Source organism: Mobula birostris, chromosome 10 (genome assembly GCF_030028105.1).
Source record: "Mobula birostris isolate sMobBir1 chromosome 10, sMobBir1.hap1, whole genome shotgun sequence".
NCBI classification, from domain to species: domain Eukaryota; kingdom Metazoa; phylum Chordata; class Chondrichthyes; order Myliobatiformes; family Myliobatidae; genus Mobula; species Mobula birostris.
Window position 1 is genome coordinate 64,459,166 of NC_092379.1, and position 12,951 is coordinate 64,472,116.

The following is a 12,951-nucleotide window of genomic DNA, read 5'->3' on the forward strand; positions in this document are numbered from 1 at the left end:
CTAACCAGAGTTTTATAGAGCTGCATCATTACATCGCGGCTCTTAAACTCTATCCCTCGATTTATGAAAGCTAACACCCCATAAGCTTTCTTAACTACCCTATCTCGCTGTGATGCAACTTTCAGGGATCTGTGACGTGTACCCCCAGATCCCTCTGCTCCTCCACACTACCAAGTATCCTGCCATTTACTTTGTATCCAAGGCATTACTTTGTATGTCATTTACTTGTGTCCATCCAAGACCATTCATCCCCTTAGTATTGGGCTCTGGAGTAATGGTTTACTCTGAATGATGAATTTGGGTTTAGCAGTCAAAAGAAGCACCACGTTCCGTGACGTAAGTGTTTTGAATGTAAATTCTGTCCTCTTGAGCATCCTTGATTTTAATTAATACGTCATTGACAAAGAGGGTAGAATGTAAATCAGGTAGGCCATGGCCAACCTTGTGGTAAAGCTTAGGTGCCTCAAGGTAGGATATTATGCCTACTATGACAATGAGTTAATTTACATGTGAATTTTTGGCACTGCCATGAAAAAAATGAATAATGGTTGTCAAGAGTGAAACAGATTAATTGGATTCCTTTCCATAGCACTGGTGGCTTTGCTCCGTGATGGTGAAAGTCTGGAGGATCTGATGAAGTTGTCTCCAGAGGAACTGCTGTTACGATGGGCTAACTACCATTTGGAGAATGCAGGCTACCAGAAAATCAACAACTTCCATGCGGATATCAAGGTACTTGTACATGTAAAATCATGTATAAGCAGAGATGGTTTCTGCAACTAGTACGCAAAAATGGTTCCATTCTGAGTGTGGTTTAATGAGATTGCAATTCGCATCAGTTTTAAATCTTCAAATGCAATTGCCTAGAAATTGGATCACATAACTCTTTTTCTCAGTGCTTGTAACTAAAAATCAGTTTAACCTCAGTAAATTACTTTAGGTCATTTCTGGGTGAGTCATGGTTCCCAGAAAGTGTGATCATGTACTTCCTACTCTTATGTTACTTTGCAGTCCTGATGTGATATCTGCAATAGGGCTGTATTGATTGGTGTTAATCACCTGTATATCCTTTTTGCTGTGCTGTAAGGGCACTTGAACAATATTATTCTTGGTGGGTTTCTGTTGTTGGGCACTCCGAGGACAACATAACCTGATCCCCACAGCAATGCCACAGGTAATCTTCAAGTCCCTGTGATTGTTTTCCCTTCTCTATGTATCCTCTTTCTCCTCCACCCTTACTGACACTCCCCAACACATCCTGACTTTGGCATTGAGACCTCCACTCCAAGATGAGCCATGTTGTTGACTTCTCCTGAGTTTTTCTATCATTCCCCTCTTTCCCAAAGCCACAGATCACCAGTTTCCTGGGATTTCCACCAGTCACCCAGTCTCCACCAAATAAGTGTTTTGCCACTTTTTCTGCTTTTCTTTCCCTATCTTACTTGAGTAAGAAGACAGACTCCCAGTTATGGTACGTCATTCAAGGCTACGTTAAGTACACATGGCATTGCACTCTATAGGGCAGGAGGAATTTTTAGCCAAATGCTTCCAAGTGAGATGTCGATGCTCACCTAAATGCAATACTGTACTCTAAATGTATCTGAAAGTAATTATTTAAAGAGCAAATAACAATCTCAGAGGATCACAGAGGATCAGGCAACATTTGTGGAGACAGAGCAGTGGTCGACAGATGCTACCTGACCCACTGAATTTTTCCATAGTTTGTTTTTCACTCAAGATTACAGCATCTAATCTCTTGTATCTTTCGCTAGTTACAGGTGATTGATATTTAAAAGCATTGTTTCTCATAGAGTATATTTCTGGAATTCTCTACCTACCCAGAGGAATATGAGGGTTGAGTTGGGTGTATTTAAAGAGGAAGTAGATAATTTTTGAGAGATTGAGGGATTGATGACTTACAGAGAACTAGCACAGAAAAGATGAGACCTGAGCAGGTCAGCTATGATCATATGGAAGCGATAATTGACTGACTCCTATGTTTGTAGATGATCAATATCCTTGTTGCAAGCATAAATTGTTCAAGTACTTGGGTAAAGGCACTTTAGGACTTGGTAGTTCATGTACTTAAACTGTGGTCAGAAATGGGGTAATTTTGAATAAGTACCTTCTGATTCAGGATGATATTGGAAAACGTTCCACTTACCTGAGTGTGTGCAACTTCCACAGCATTCAAGAAACTTAATACCGTCTAGGCCAAAGAATAATGTACGATAAATTACTTAAACATTTACTTCATCCACCAGTAGCACACTGCAATGTGTATCATCTGAATGATGCAATGTATCAACTGAAGGCTTCTAAGATAGTATCTCAGACACTGGTACATTCCTCAATGTGACGGATAGGTGCCATTTATGCAGTGGAAAAACACATCATATCCAAATTAACCTGAGTCCAACACTGTCTCAGGTTGGACATGTATTGCTTTTCATTTATTGTTAATGTTATCAGAATTTTGGAATTCCTGACTTATGTGAACCACTGTAGTCTGCTAATGCCACATAGGAGTAGTGCAGCCGTTTCTAGAAGATACGATTGGCTAAGGCCAGATAAAAATAAAATCTGCCTCTAGACACTTGACTTCTATGAATGAACTTGAATAAAGATCATACTGTAATTAAAATTTTCAACTAGATTGCTTTTTCCTTCATATATCTTATTAAGACAGCGCTATGTCCTCAAACTTAAATTTACAGCTTTTTCGTCCTGATCAGCCTCTTTCATAAGCATCTGTTCCATGATGTCCATAGGCTCTTTACCGATTCCTCAAGGACAGGTGTAACCATCACTTTGAGGGGTTTTGATTGTACAGAGAATTTCTTCCCAGTGGTGAGAGAACTGGTAAACAGAGTAAAAGATTTTAAATAATTCTTAAAACAATATTTTGTTCTAAACAGTCTTTTTCATTTTCACCTTAGATCCCTGTCTTCTGGTGATTAGACATAGGTACTCCAGAAATATTACTGTTGTCTATCTCTCCCTGCCCATTACACAGCCTGTGTTCTATCTCCTGATCTGCATTTTGTAGGTTTAGAATTTGCTCTGAACAACAGAAATGTACACCTTCCTTGTTACTCTGTATCAGTGGTTCAGAGACCAAAATATTGAAACACTATGATTTTTGTACTAATCTCAGCAGTGACATCGTTGATCAAGTACTGCCATGTTGTGGTCTTGTGATGCTGATTGTGGTTTGTGGGGTACTGGTTTAAACATAGAACAATACAGCACAGCAACAGGTCCTTGGGCCCACAGGTTTGTGCCACAGTAATTAAATCGGTAATCGTGCCCAACTAGACTAATGGTCTCTGCATACACAGTATCCATATCCTATTTCTTGTACATTCATGTGCCCATCAAAGAGCCTCTTGAACACCACTATTATATTTGCCTCCAACACCTCCCCAGGTGCAGTATTCCAGGTACCCGCCATCCCTTTGTTTTTAAAATAATTCTCCTTTCAGCATCCTCCTCTTAGCTTAAATGCATGCCCTCTGGTATAGCATTTTACTGGCCTGGGAGAAAGAAACTAGTTGTTCACTCTATGCCTCTCGTAATCTTATAAACTTCCATTAGATCTCTCCTTGTCCTCTGCACTCCATAAAAGAACAACCCAAATATGTTCAACCTCTCCTTCTAGCATGTGCCCTCTAAGCCAGGGAGCATGCTAGTAAATCTTACCTGCATCTTGCACAATACCTCAACTAGAACTGGATACAGTATTCCAGAAAATGCTGGAGGGACTCAGCAGGCCAGGCAGCATTTATGTTGTCTACATTGTCAACTGCACTTTTTTCCACAGATGCTGCCTGGCTTGCTGAGTTCCTCCAACATTTTGTGCGTGTTGCTCGGATTTCCAGCATCTGTAGATTTCTTCTTGTTTGTGACTATTCCAGAGCCAGCCTAATTAAAATTCTATAAAGCTGCACCATAATTTCCCAACTCTTGAACTTAGTTCCTTGATTAATACAAGCATGCCGTATGCCACCTATACCACCTCTACCACAAGCTCCCCCTGGATTAAGCTCCATCTCCAATTTCTCTACCCATATCTGCAACTGGTCTTTTGGATGAGCCTCCTATGAGGGACCTAGTTAATACCTTAACAAAATCCATGTAGCCAATAGCCGTAGCTCTACATGTATCAATCACCTTAGTCACTCCCTTGAAAAACTCAGTCAAGTTAGTTAGTAAAATGTTTTCTCAGGAACTTCTCAACATAGGAAGCAAAGGATTCATATGAACTGCAGTCTCCTTCTAGAACAACTCTTGCCTGCAGTTTCTTCCTTCATTCCCAGAAAGATAGTAATGCTTTTAGCTTGAATTGAGAGGGGTCATCCTTAGCTGAGTGGCATCACTCAGTATGCAAGTTGTACGTTGGCCCTCTTGAGTCTTGGAATTGCTATTTAGGTTGCTATATATAAGGCACTGAAGGAGTCTTTTGGCTGAGGTTTTTAGCTGAGACTTCCTCTGTCCATGCAATTATTCAGGTAGTTCTGGTCTCCATCAATCAATATCACCAAATCTGGTTATTAACAATTTGGAAATTAGCTATATATTTCTGGGGTCTAGCTCTGCAAAAATTGGCTAGTACATTATCTACATTCAAAAGTACCATGTTAGGTGTGAGAACTTTGCCATATGATTGGTGTGCATCCTGTGCAAATTATTCTTGATTATTACATAATAAATAGACTTGATATAAAACTTGAGTATATTTGCTACTTTAGTCATTTGACTGTATTTGTTTGCATTCAGGATTCAAGGGCCTATTATCACCTTCTGAATCAGATTGCACCAAAAGGCAATAAAGAAGGTGAACCACGTATTGACATCAACATGTGGGGCTTTAATGTAAGTACCAGTGTTTCTTTCAATAATGGACAAAACATAACAAATATTCTTCTGATTGAGTTAATACCTTTACCTTTACTAAAAACAGATTATAGCCTTCAGACAAATAACATTAATAAAAAATTTGTTTCCTCAAAATCAATGCCCATAAATATGTGATTTGTTGATCTGACTTTTTCTTAAAAGTATAGTGCATATTTAAACTTTAAGGTTTGATATCCTAGAAAGTTTGCTTAACTAATTAAGCAGTATACTGTGCTCAGATGATAAAGTTTTGGCTTTTAAACTGCTGAATTTATTTTACTTTAAGTGAAAACTCAATGCATTTTTTAAAAAAAGGCTTGTAGCTTAAAGTCTAAAAGCTAAATTTTTGATTCCTATTCTGTTCTTTGCTGTGTAATATTTGCTTTAAAGGGAGTTACTGAATTGGGGAGAGGGGGAAGAAGGAAAGTTGCCTGTGATCAGTAAGCTAATCATGGATGTCAGTCATCTTAAAACAGAATAGTTCTGTTACGCAGGAAGCAAATGAGAGCATGGTGGTTTAAAACTCTTTGAATTTGTGAAGTTCAGGTGATGGGCGATTGGCACTCCGAATCTGGTTCTGAGTTGATAATTGGAAGTTCTTACGGATGCACGTTCTTCAAATGGGTCAGCAGATATGTAGCATGCCATAAAATCAGGATGTTCCTGTGCAGTTGATCACGTTAATGTTTTTAGATTCAGAGCCTTACTTCCACTGCTACTGCTCCCATGTAATCTTAAATGTAAATTTACATTCCCTTCACACACTCAATTCTGCCTGTCCTTATTTGACAAGAGATGTTGAGAACATTGTGGAATTCACTTCTGATTAGGAACTGTCTGTGGAGATGCATGAATAGCCAGTCAGCATGTTTTAAGGAGGATTGTTTGGAAAGTGTAATTCTGATGCGAGTTAAAGTCTAATTGGTGACATGGGAACTACAGAGGTACAAAATACCTCAGACTTTGTGCAGTTTTGCAGTTTGCTTTTGTATACTTGTGCATGAGGTGTTTTTTTTTAATTGTAGTCCTTATGAGCCAGAAGAAAGAAGAGATTTGCAAATAGCTGCTCAAGGAATCTTCAAGTCTTCCTTCTTCATTTCATATTCCTTTCCTCTGTTCTCCTCCTGCCCTAAAATAAGCCTTGCACGTTTTCTCTGTCTCCCAAAGTCCACTCCAACCAGAAAGTCTGAACATTGAACTATTTTGACATTAAATTCAGTGCAATCTCTGCATCTGTGGTTTACCATTTTGGTTCCCCATCCTCCAGATCTAAAAATGTAAGACAACTTGGTATCACATGGGAAGTAAATATTTCCAACTAGATGCTTACTGCATGCAATGAATATCAATTGTATATTTTCTGATAGAAGCAGTTTTGATAATAAGAGAAAAGTGAAATATACTGAAATCTGAGATAAAAACAGAAAATGCTGGAAATTCCCAGCAGACTAGGCAGTGCTTGTGAAAAGAGAAACAGGCTTACGGTTTTTGATATAAATATAAAGAGGAGGAGAAATCATTGGAAGTAATGTTAATTCCTGCACTACAAGTGGAGCCAGGAGATGGCAGTGTCACAGTGATCAGTCCTGTGCCACTATTTTGACACAGTCATGCTTAGCAGCTGGGTAGCATAATACCTAATAATTCCACATGAATTGTTCCCAGGTGTTAAATCAAATGGTATTCAATGTTTTACTTGCCATAAAACCTACTTAATTCATGGGAAAGAAGCTGCGCTAGTCAACATGACTGTGCACATCTGGGTTTATTACTGAAATTACTCAGCAAGCCAAAACATTTATACAAAAATCTCTCTGACAAATTGTTGAGTGAAAAGATCTTTCTCTATTTCGTGTCCCTCTAATCAATCCCGTAAACCACACCCCGCCCCCCATCTTATTCATCCTGGTACCATATAATCATTTTTTCTATCTTTTGTCTGTAGTTATCTTAGGAGAAGTAGAGAATTGTAGAGGTGGTGGTGGGGACAACAGGATCTATGTCAGGGTCGAATTAACTAGAGCAGGTGTTGGTGGGTAGAAAAAGATGTTGAGATAATGAGGGAGAATGGAGATACTGGCAAGGAAACCAAAAAGAAATAGTACTGACAACAACCATAGCAGCTAAGCATCCTTTAAATGGGAATAGCTAACAAAAGGAGGTAAGGTAGTGGGTTAAAGTGGTTAAATTGCTAGACAAGTCATTCAAATATCTAGAATAATGATCAAGGATTCAGATTAAAATTTCACCTGAACATTGACTTCTTTAACTTAGGGTAATTTCTTCCCTCTCCACCTTCTCTCTTTTTGCATTCCCCATTCTGACTCACCTCTCACTCCTTCTCTTCTCATCTGTCCATAACCTCCCTCTGGTGACCCTTGTCTTTCCCTTTCTCATGGTCCACTGACCTCTCCTATCAGAATCCTCTTTCAACTCTTCACCTCTTCCACCTATCACCTCCCAGCTTCTCGCTTCATTCCCCCATCCCCTACCCACCCAACAACCTTCCATTTACCTGGTTTAACCTATCACCTGTTAACTTGTACTCCTTCCCATCTGCCCCCCCCACCCCACCCCCATTTTCTTTTTCAGGCTTTTTCCCTCTTCCTTTCCAATCCTGATAAAGTGTCTTGGCCCAAAACAACAACTGTTTATTGGATGCTGCCTAAGTTGCTGAGTTCTTCCATCATTTTACATAGAAACATAGAAAATAGGTGCAGGAGTAGGCCATTCGGCCCTTCGAGCCTGCACCGCCATTCGGTATGATCATGGCTGATCATCCAACTCAGAACCCTGTACCAGCCTTCCCTCCATATCCCCGATCCCTTTAGCCACAAGGGCCATATCTAACTCCCTCTTAAATATAACCAATGAACTGGCCTCAACTGTTTCCTGTGGCAGAGAATTCCACAGATTCACCACTCTCTGTGTGAAGAAGTTTTTCCTAATCTCGGTCCTAAAAGGCTTCCCCTTTATCCTCAAACTGTGACCCCTCGTTCTGGACTTCCTCAACATCGGAAACAATCTTCCTGCATCTAGCCTGTCCAATCCCTTTAGAATTTTATACATTTCAATCAGATCCCCCCTCAATCTTCTAAATTCCAATGAGTATAAGCCTAGTTCATCCAGTCTTTCATCATATGAAAGTCCTGCCATCCCAGGAATCAATCTGGTGAACCTTCTTTGTACTCCCTCTATGGCAAGGATGTCTTTCCTCAGATTAGGGGACCAAAACTGCACACAATACTCCAGGTGTGGTCTCACCAAGGCCTTGTACAACTGCAGTAGTGCCTCCCTGCTCCTGTACTCGAATCCTCTTGCTATAAATGCCAGCATACCATTCGCCTTTTTCACCGCCTGCTGTACCTGCATGCCCACTTTCAATGACTGGTGTATAATGACACCCAGGTCTCGTTGCACCTCCCCTTTTCCTAATTGGCCACCATTCAGATAATAATCTGTTTTCCTGTTTTTGCCACCAAAGTGGATAACTTCACATTTATCCACATTAAATTGCACCTGCCATGAAGTTGCCCACTCACTTAACCTATCCAAGTCACCCTGCATCCTCTTAGCATCCTCCTCACAGCTAACACTGCCGCCCAGCTTCGTGTCATCCGCAAACTTGGAGATGCTGCATTTAATTCCCTCATCCAAGTCATTAATATATATTGTAAACAACTGGGGTCCCAGCACTGAGCCTTGCGGTACCCCACTAGTCACTGCCTGCCATTCTGAAAAGGTCCCGTTTACTCCCACTCTTTGCTTCCTGTCTGCCAACCAATTCTCTATCCACATCAATACCTTACCCCCAATACCGTGTGCTTTAAGTTTGCACACTAATCTCCTGGGTGGGACCTTGTCAAAAGCCTTTTGAAAATCCGAATATACCACATCCACTGGTTCTCCCCATCCACTCTACTAGTTACATCCTCAAAAAATTCTATGAGATTCGTCAGACATGATTTTCCTTTCACAAATCCATGCTGACTTTGTCCGATGATTTCACCGCTTTCCAAATGTGCTGTTATCACATCTTTGAGAACTGACTCCAGCAGTTTCCCACCACCGATGTTAGGCTAACCGGTCTATAATTCCCCGGTTTCTCTCTCCCTCCTTTTTTAAAAAGTGGGGTTACATTAGCCACCCTCCAATCCTCAGGAACTAGTCCAGAATCTAAAGAGTTTTGAATAATTATCACTAATGCATCCACTATTTCTTGGGCTACTTCCTTAAGCACTCTGGGATGCAGACCATCTGTCCCTGGGGATTTATCTGCCTTTAATCCCTTCAATTTACCTAACACCACTTCCCTACTAACATGTATTTCCCTCAGTTCCTCCATCTCACTGGACCCTCTGTCCCCTACTATTTCTGGAAGATTATTTATGTCCTCCTTAGTGAAGACAGAACCAAAGTAATTATTCAATTGCGATGTCCTTGCTCCTCATAATCAATTCACCTGTTTCTGTCTGCAGGGGACCTACATTTGTCTTAACCAATCTTTTTCTTTTCATATATCTATAAAAGCTTTTACAGTCAGTTTTTATGTTCCCTGCCAGTTTTCTCTCATAATCTTTTTTCCCCTTCCTAACTAAGCCCTTTGTCCTCCTCTGCTGAACTCTGAATTTCTCCCAGTCCTCAGGTGATCCACTTTTTCTGGCTAATTTGTATGCTTCTTCTTTGGAATTGATACTATCCCTAATTTCCCTTGTCAGCCACGGGTGCACTACCTTCCTTGATTTATTCTTTTGCCAAACTGGGATGAACAATTGTTGTAGTTCATCCATGCGATCTTTAAATGCTTGCCATTGCATATCCACCGTCAACCCTTTAAGTGACATTTGCCAGTCTATTTTAGCTAATTCATGTCTCATACCTTCAAAGTTACCCTTCTTTAAGTTCAGAACCTTTGTTTCTGAATTAACTCTGTCACTCTCCATCTTAATGAAGAATTCCACCATATTATGGTCACTCTTACCCAAGGGGCCTCTCACGACAAGATTGCTAATTAACCCTTCCTCATTGCTCAATACCCAATCTAGAATAGCCTGCTCTCTAGTTGGTTCCTCGACATGTTAGTTCAAAAAACCATCCCGCATACATTCCAAGAAATGCTCTTCCTCAGCACCCTTACCAATTTGGTTCACCCAATCTACATGTAGATTGAAGTCACCCATTATAACTGCTGTTCCTTTATTGCACACATTTCTAATTTCCTGTTTAATGCCATCCTCAACCTCACTACTACTGTTAGGTGGCCTGTACACAACTCCCACCAGTGTTTTCTGCCCCTTAGTGTTATGCAGCTCTACCCATATCGATTGCGCATCCTCCCGGCTTATGTCCTTCCTTTCTTTTGCGTTAACCTCCTCTCTAACCAGCAATGCCACCCCACCTCCTTTTCTTTCATGTCTATCCCTCCTGAATATTGAATATCCCTGAATGTTGAGCTCCCATCCTTGGTCACCCTGGAGCCATGTCTCTGTGATCCCAACTATATCATAATCATTAATAACAATCTGCACTTTTGATTCATCCACCTTGTTACGAATGCTCCTTGCATTGACACACAAAGCCTTCAGGCACGCTTTTACAACTCTCTTAGCCCTTATACAATTTTGTTGAAAAGTGGCCCTTTTTGATGCTTGCCCTGGATTTGTCGGCCTGCCACTTTTACTCTTCACCTTACTACTTTTTGCTTCTACCCTCATTTTACACCTCTCTGTCTCTCTGCACTGGTTCCCATCCCCCTTTGTGTGTGCTGCTCTAAGTTTCACCATTAGTTGTGGAATCTAAGTTCAGTAAGCAATCTAGGTCTTTTATGCATTAAAAATATAATTTGTAATTATGATCGTCTGCCTACTTTATTATTGTAAAAACAACTGATTTGCTGATTTCCTTTGGAGAAGGAAATCCTGCCTCACCCAGGATTTCTGTGATTCCAGGCCCACCAATGTAGTTGATTCTTAAAAGACTTCGAAACTATACACATGTATACAGCTAGATCAAACATTATTCCTCTGAGGCAATGGTGCAAAACACAGTACATATAGTCAGACACATATAGTTATGATCCACCACATACAATCACAAAATAATATTAGCACGTTCCTGACTGAAATGGTCTGAAGATTACCAGGTTGACATGAAGTGTGAGGTACATGGATTAATTGTGGTAAAACTCTTGATAATCCACTATCTGACTATTCTGAAATCCAGATGGAATGACATTTACCTCAATGCAAACATCTTCATTAAATTACCAAAATTTATGGGAATCAATCAACTACAGTTTTCTATCTCCTTGGTAATCCCTTAAAAGGTTATTATCTATATGTAGCAAGGTGGATGTTATTTAGGGGGCACTTGCATGGGGTTCGTGATAGTTTGTCCCATTGAGACAGGGAAAGGATGATAAGATGAAAAGGAACCATAGTTGATGAGATGTGGAACATCTTGTTAAGAAAGAAGGAAGCCTACTTAAGGTTTAGGAGGCAAGATGAGACAAGGCTCTAGAGAGTTACGATGTAGCCAGGAAGGAGCTGAAGAGTGGACTTGGGGGAGCTAGAAGGGAGCATGAAAAGGCCTTGGTGAGTAGGAATAAGGAAAACCCCAAGGCATCTACATGTATGTGAAGAACAGGAGGATGACCAGAGAGAGGGTAGGACCAATCAGGGATGGAAGAGTAAAAAGGTCTGGAGTTGGTGGAGGTCCTTAATGAATACTTTGCTTGAGTATTCATCAGTGAGAGAGACCTTGAAGTTTTAGCGGGCAGTATAAAACAAGCTAATATGCTAGAACATGTCAATGTTAAGGAAGAGGAAATGCTGGGACTTTTGAAAAACATTAGGATAGATAAGTTCCCCGGGCCGGACTGTATATGCCCCAGATTAATATGAGTAGCGAGGGAAGAGATTGCTGCTCCTTTGACAATGATCTTTGTGTCCTAAGTGGCCACAGTTAGTAGTACTAGGTGATTGGAGGGTGGCAGATGTTATTCCTTTGTTCAGAAAAGGGAGTAGGGATAACCCTGGGAATGAAAGACCAGTGAGTCTTACTTCAGTAGTGGGCAAATTATTGGAAATTTTTCTTAGGGACAGGATTCACAAACATTTGGGGATGAAAAGTCTGATTAGAGATCAGAAGTCAGCATGGCAGGTCATGCCTCACAAGAGTGATGGAATTCTTTGAGGATGTGACAAAGAACATTGATAAAGGTAGAGCAGTTGATTTGATAAGGTTCTCCATGGTAGGGTCATTCAGAAAGTCAAGAGGCTTGGGATCCATTGAAACTCAGCTGTGTGGACTCAGAATTGCTTTGCCCATGGAAGGCTGAGGGTGATTGTAAATGCAGCATATTCTACCTGGAGTTCAGTGACCAGTGTATTTTTTGCAGAGATCTATTCTGGGAACTCTGCTCTTTGTGATTATTATGAAGAAGTGGAAGGGTGGGTTAATAAGTTTGCAGACAATACAAAGGTTGGTGGAGCTGTGGATAGTGTGGAAGGTTGTAGGTTTCAACAGGACTTGACAGGATGCAGGGCTAGGTGAGAAGTGGCAGACTAACCAGGAGTTCAACCCAGAAAAGTGAGAAGTGATTCACTTTGGAAGGTCAAATTTGAAGACAGAACAGGCTTAATGGCAGGATTCTTAACAATGTGGAGGATCAGAAGGATCTTGGGGCCACATCTATTGATCCCTCAAATTTTCAGCTCAAGTTGATAGGGTGGTTAAAAGGCATTTAGTGTGTTGGCCTTCATTAGTTGGGGGATTGAGTTCAAGAGCCACAAGGTAGTGTAGCAGCTCTATAAAACACTGCTTAAGACCACACTTGTAATATTGTGATCAGTTCTGGTTGCCACATTATAGGAAGGATTTAGAAGCTCTAAGAAGGGGGCAGAGGAGATTTACCAAGATCCTACCTGGATTAGAGAGGGAGATAGGGTTTTTCTCTCTGTAGTGTAGAGATGAGAGATGACTTGATAGAGGTTTACAAGATGATAAGAGGTGTAGATGGAGTCGATATCCAGTGACTTTTTCCCCAGTGTG

The 12,951-nt window shown here is 40.6% G+C and overlaps 1 protein-coding gene across 3 annotated transcripts in view; it reads left to right on the forward strand.

Moving 5' to 3' along the window:
- The window catches only part of LOC140204071 (plastin-3-like), a 146,838-nt gene that overhangs the window by 118,754 nt on the left and 15,133 nt on the right, over nt 1-12,951 (forward strand). For all 3 annotated transcript variants that reach the window (XM_072270365.1, XM_072270366.1, XM_072270367.1), the window contains 2 exons: nt 590-732; nt 4,780-4,875. In XM_072270365.1, the coding sequence (XP_072126466.1) occupies nt 590-732; nt 4,780-4,875 (239 nt within the window). The remainder of the gene's footprint in view (nt 1-589; nt 733-4,779; nt 4,876-12,951) is intronic.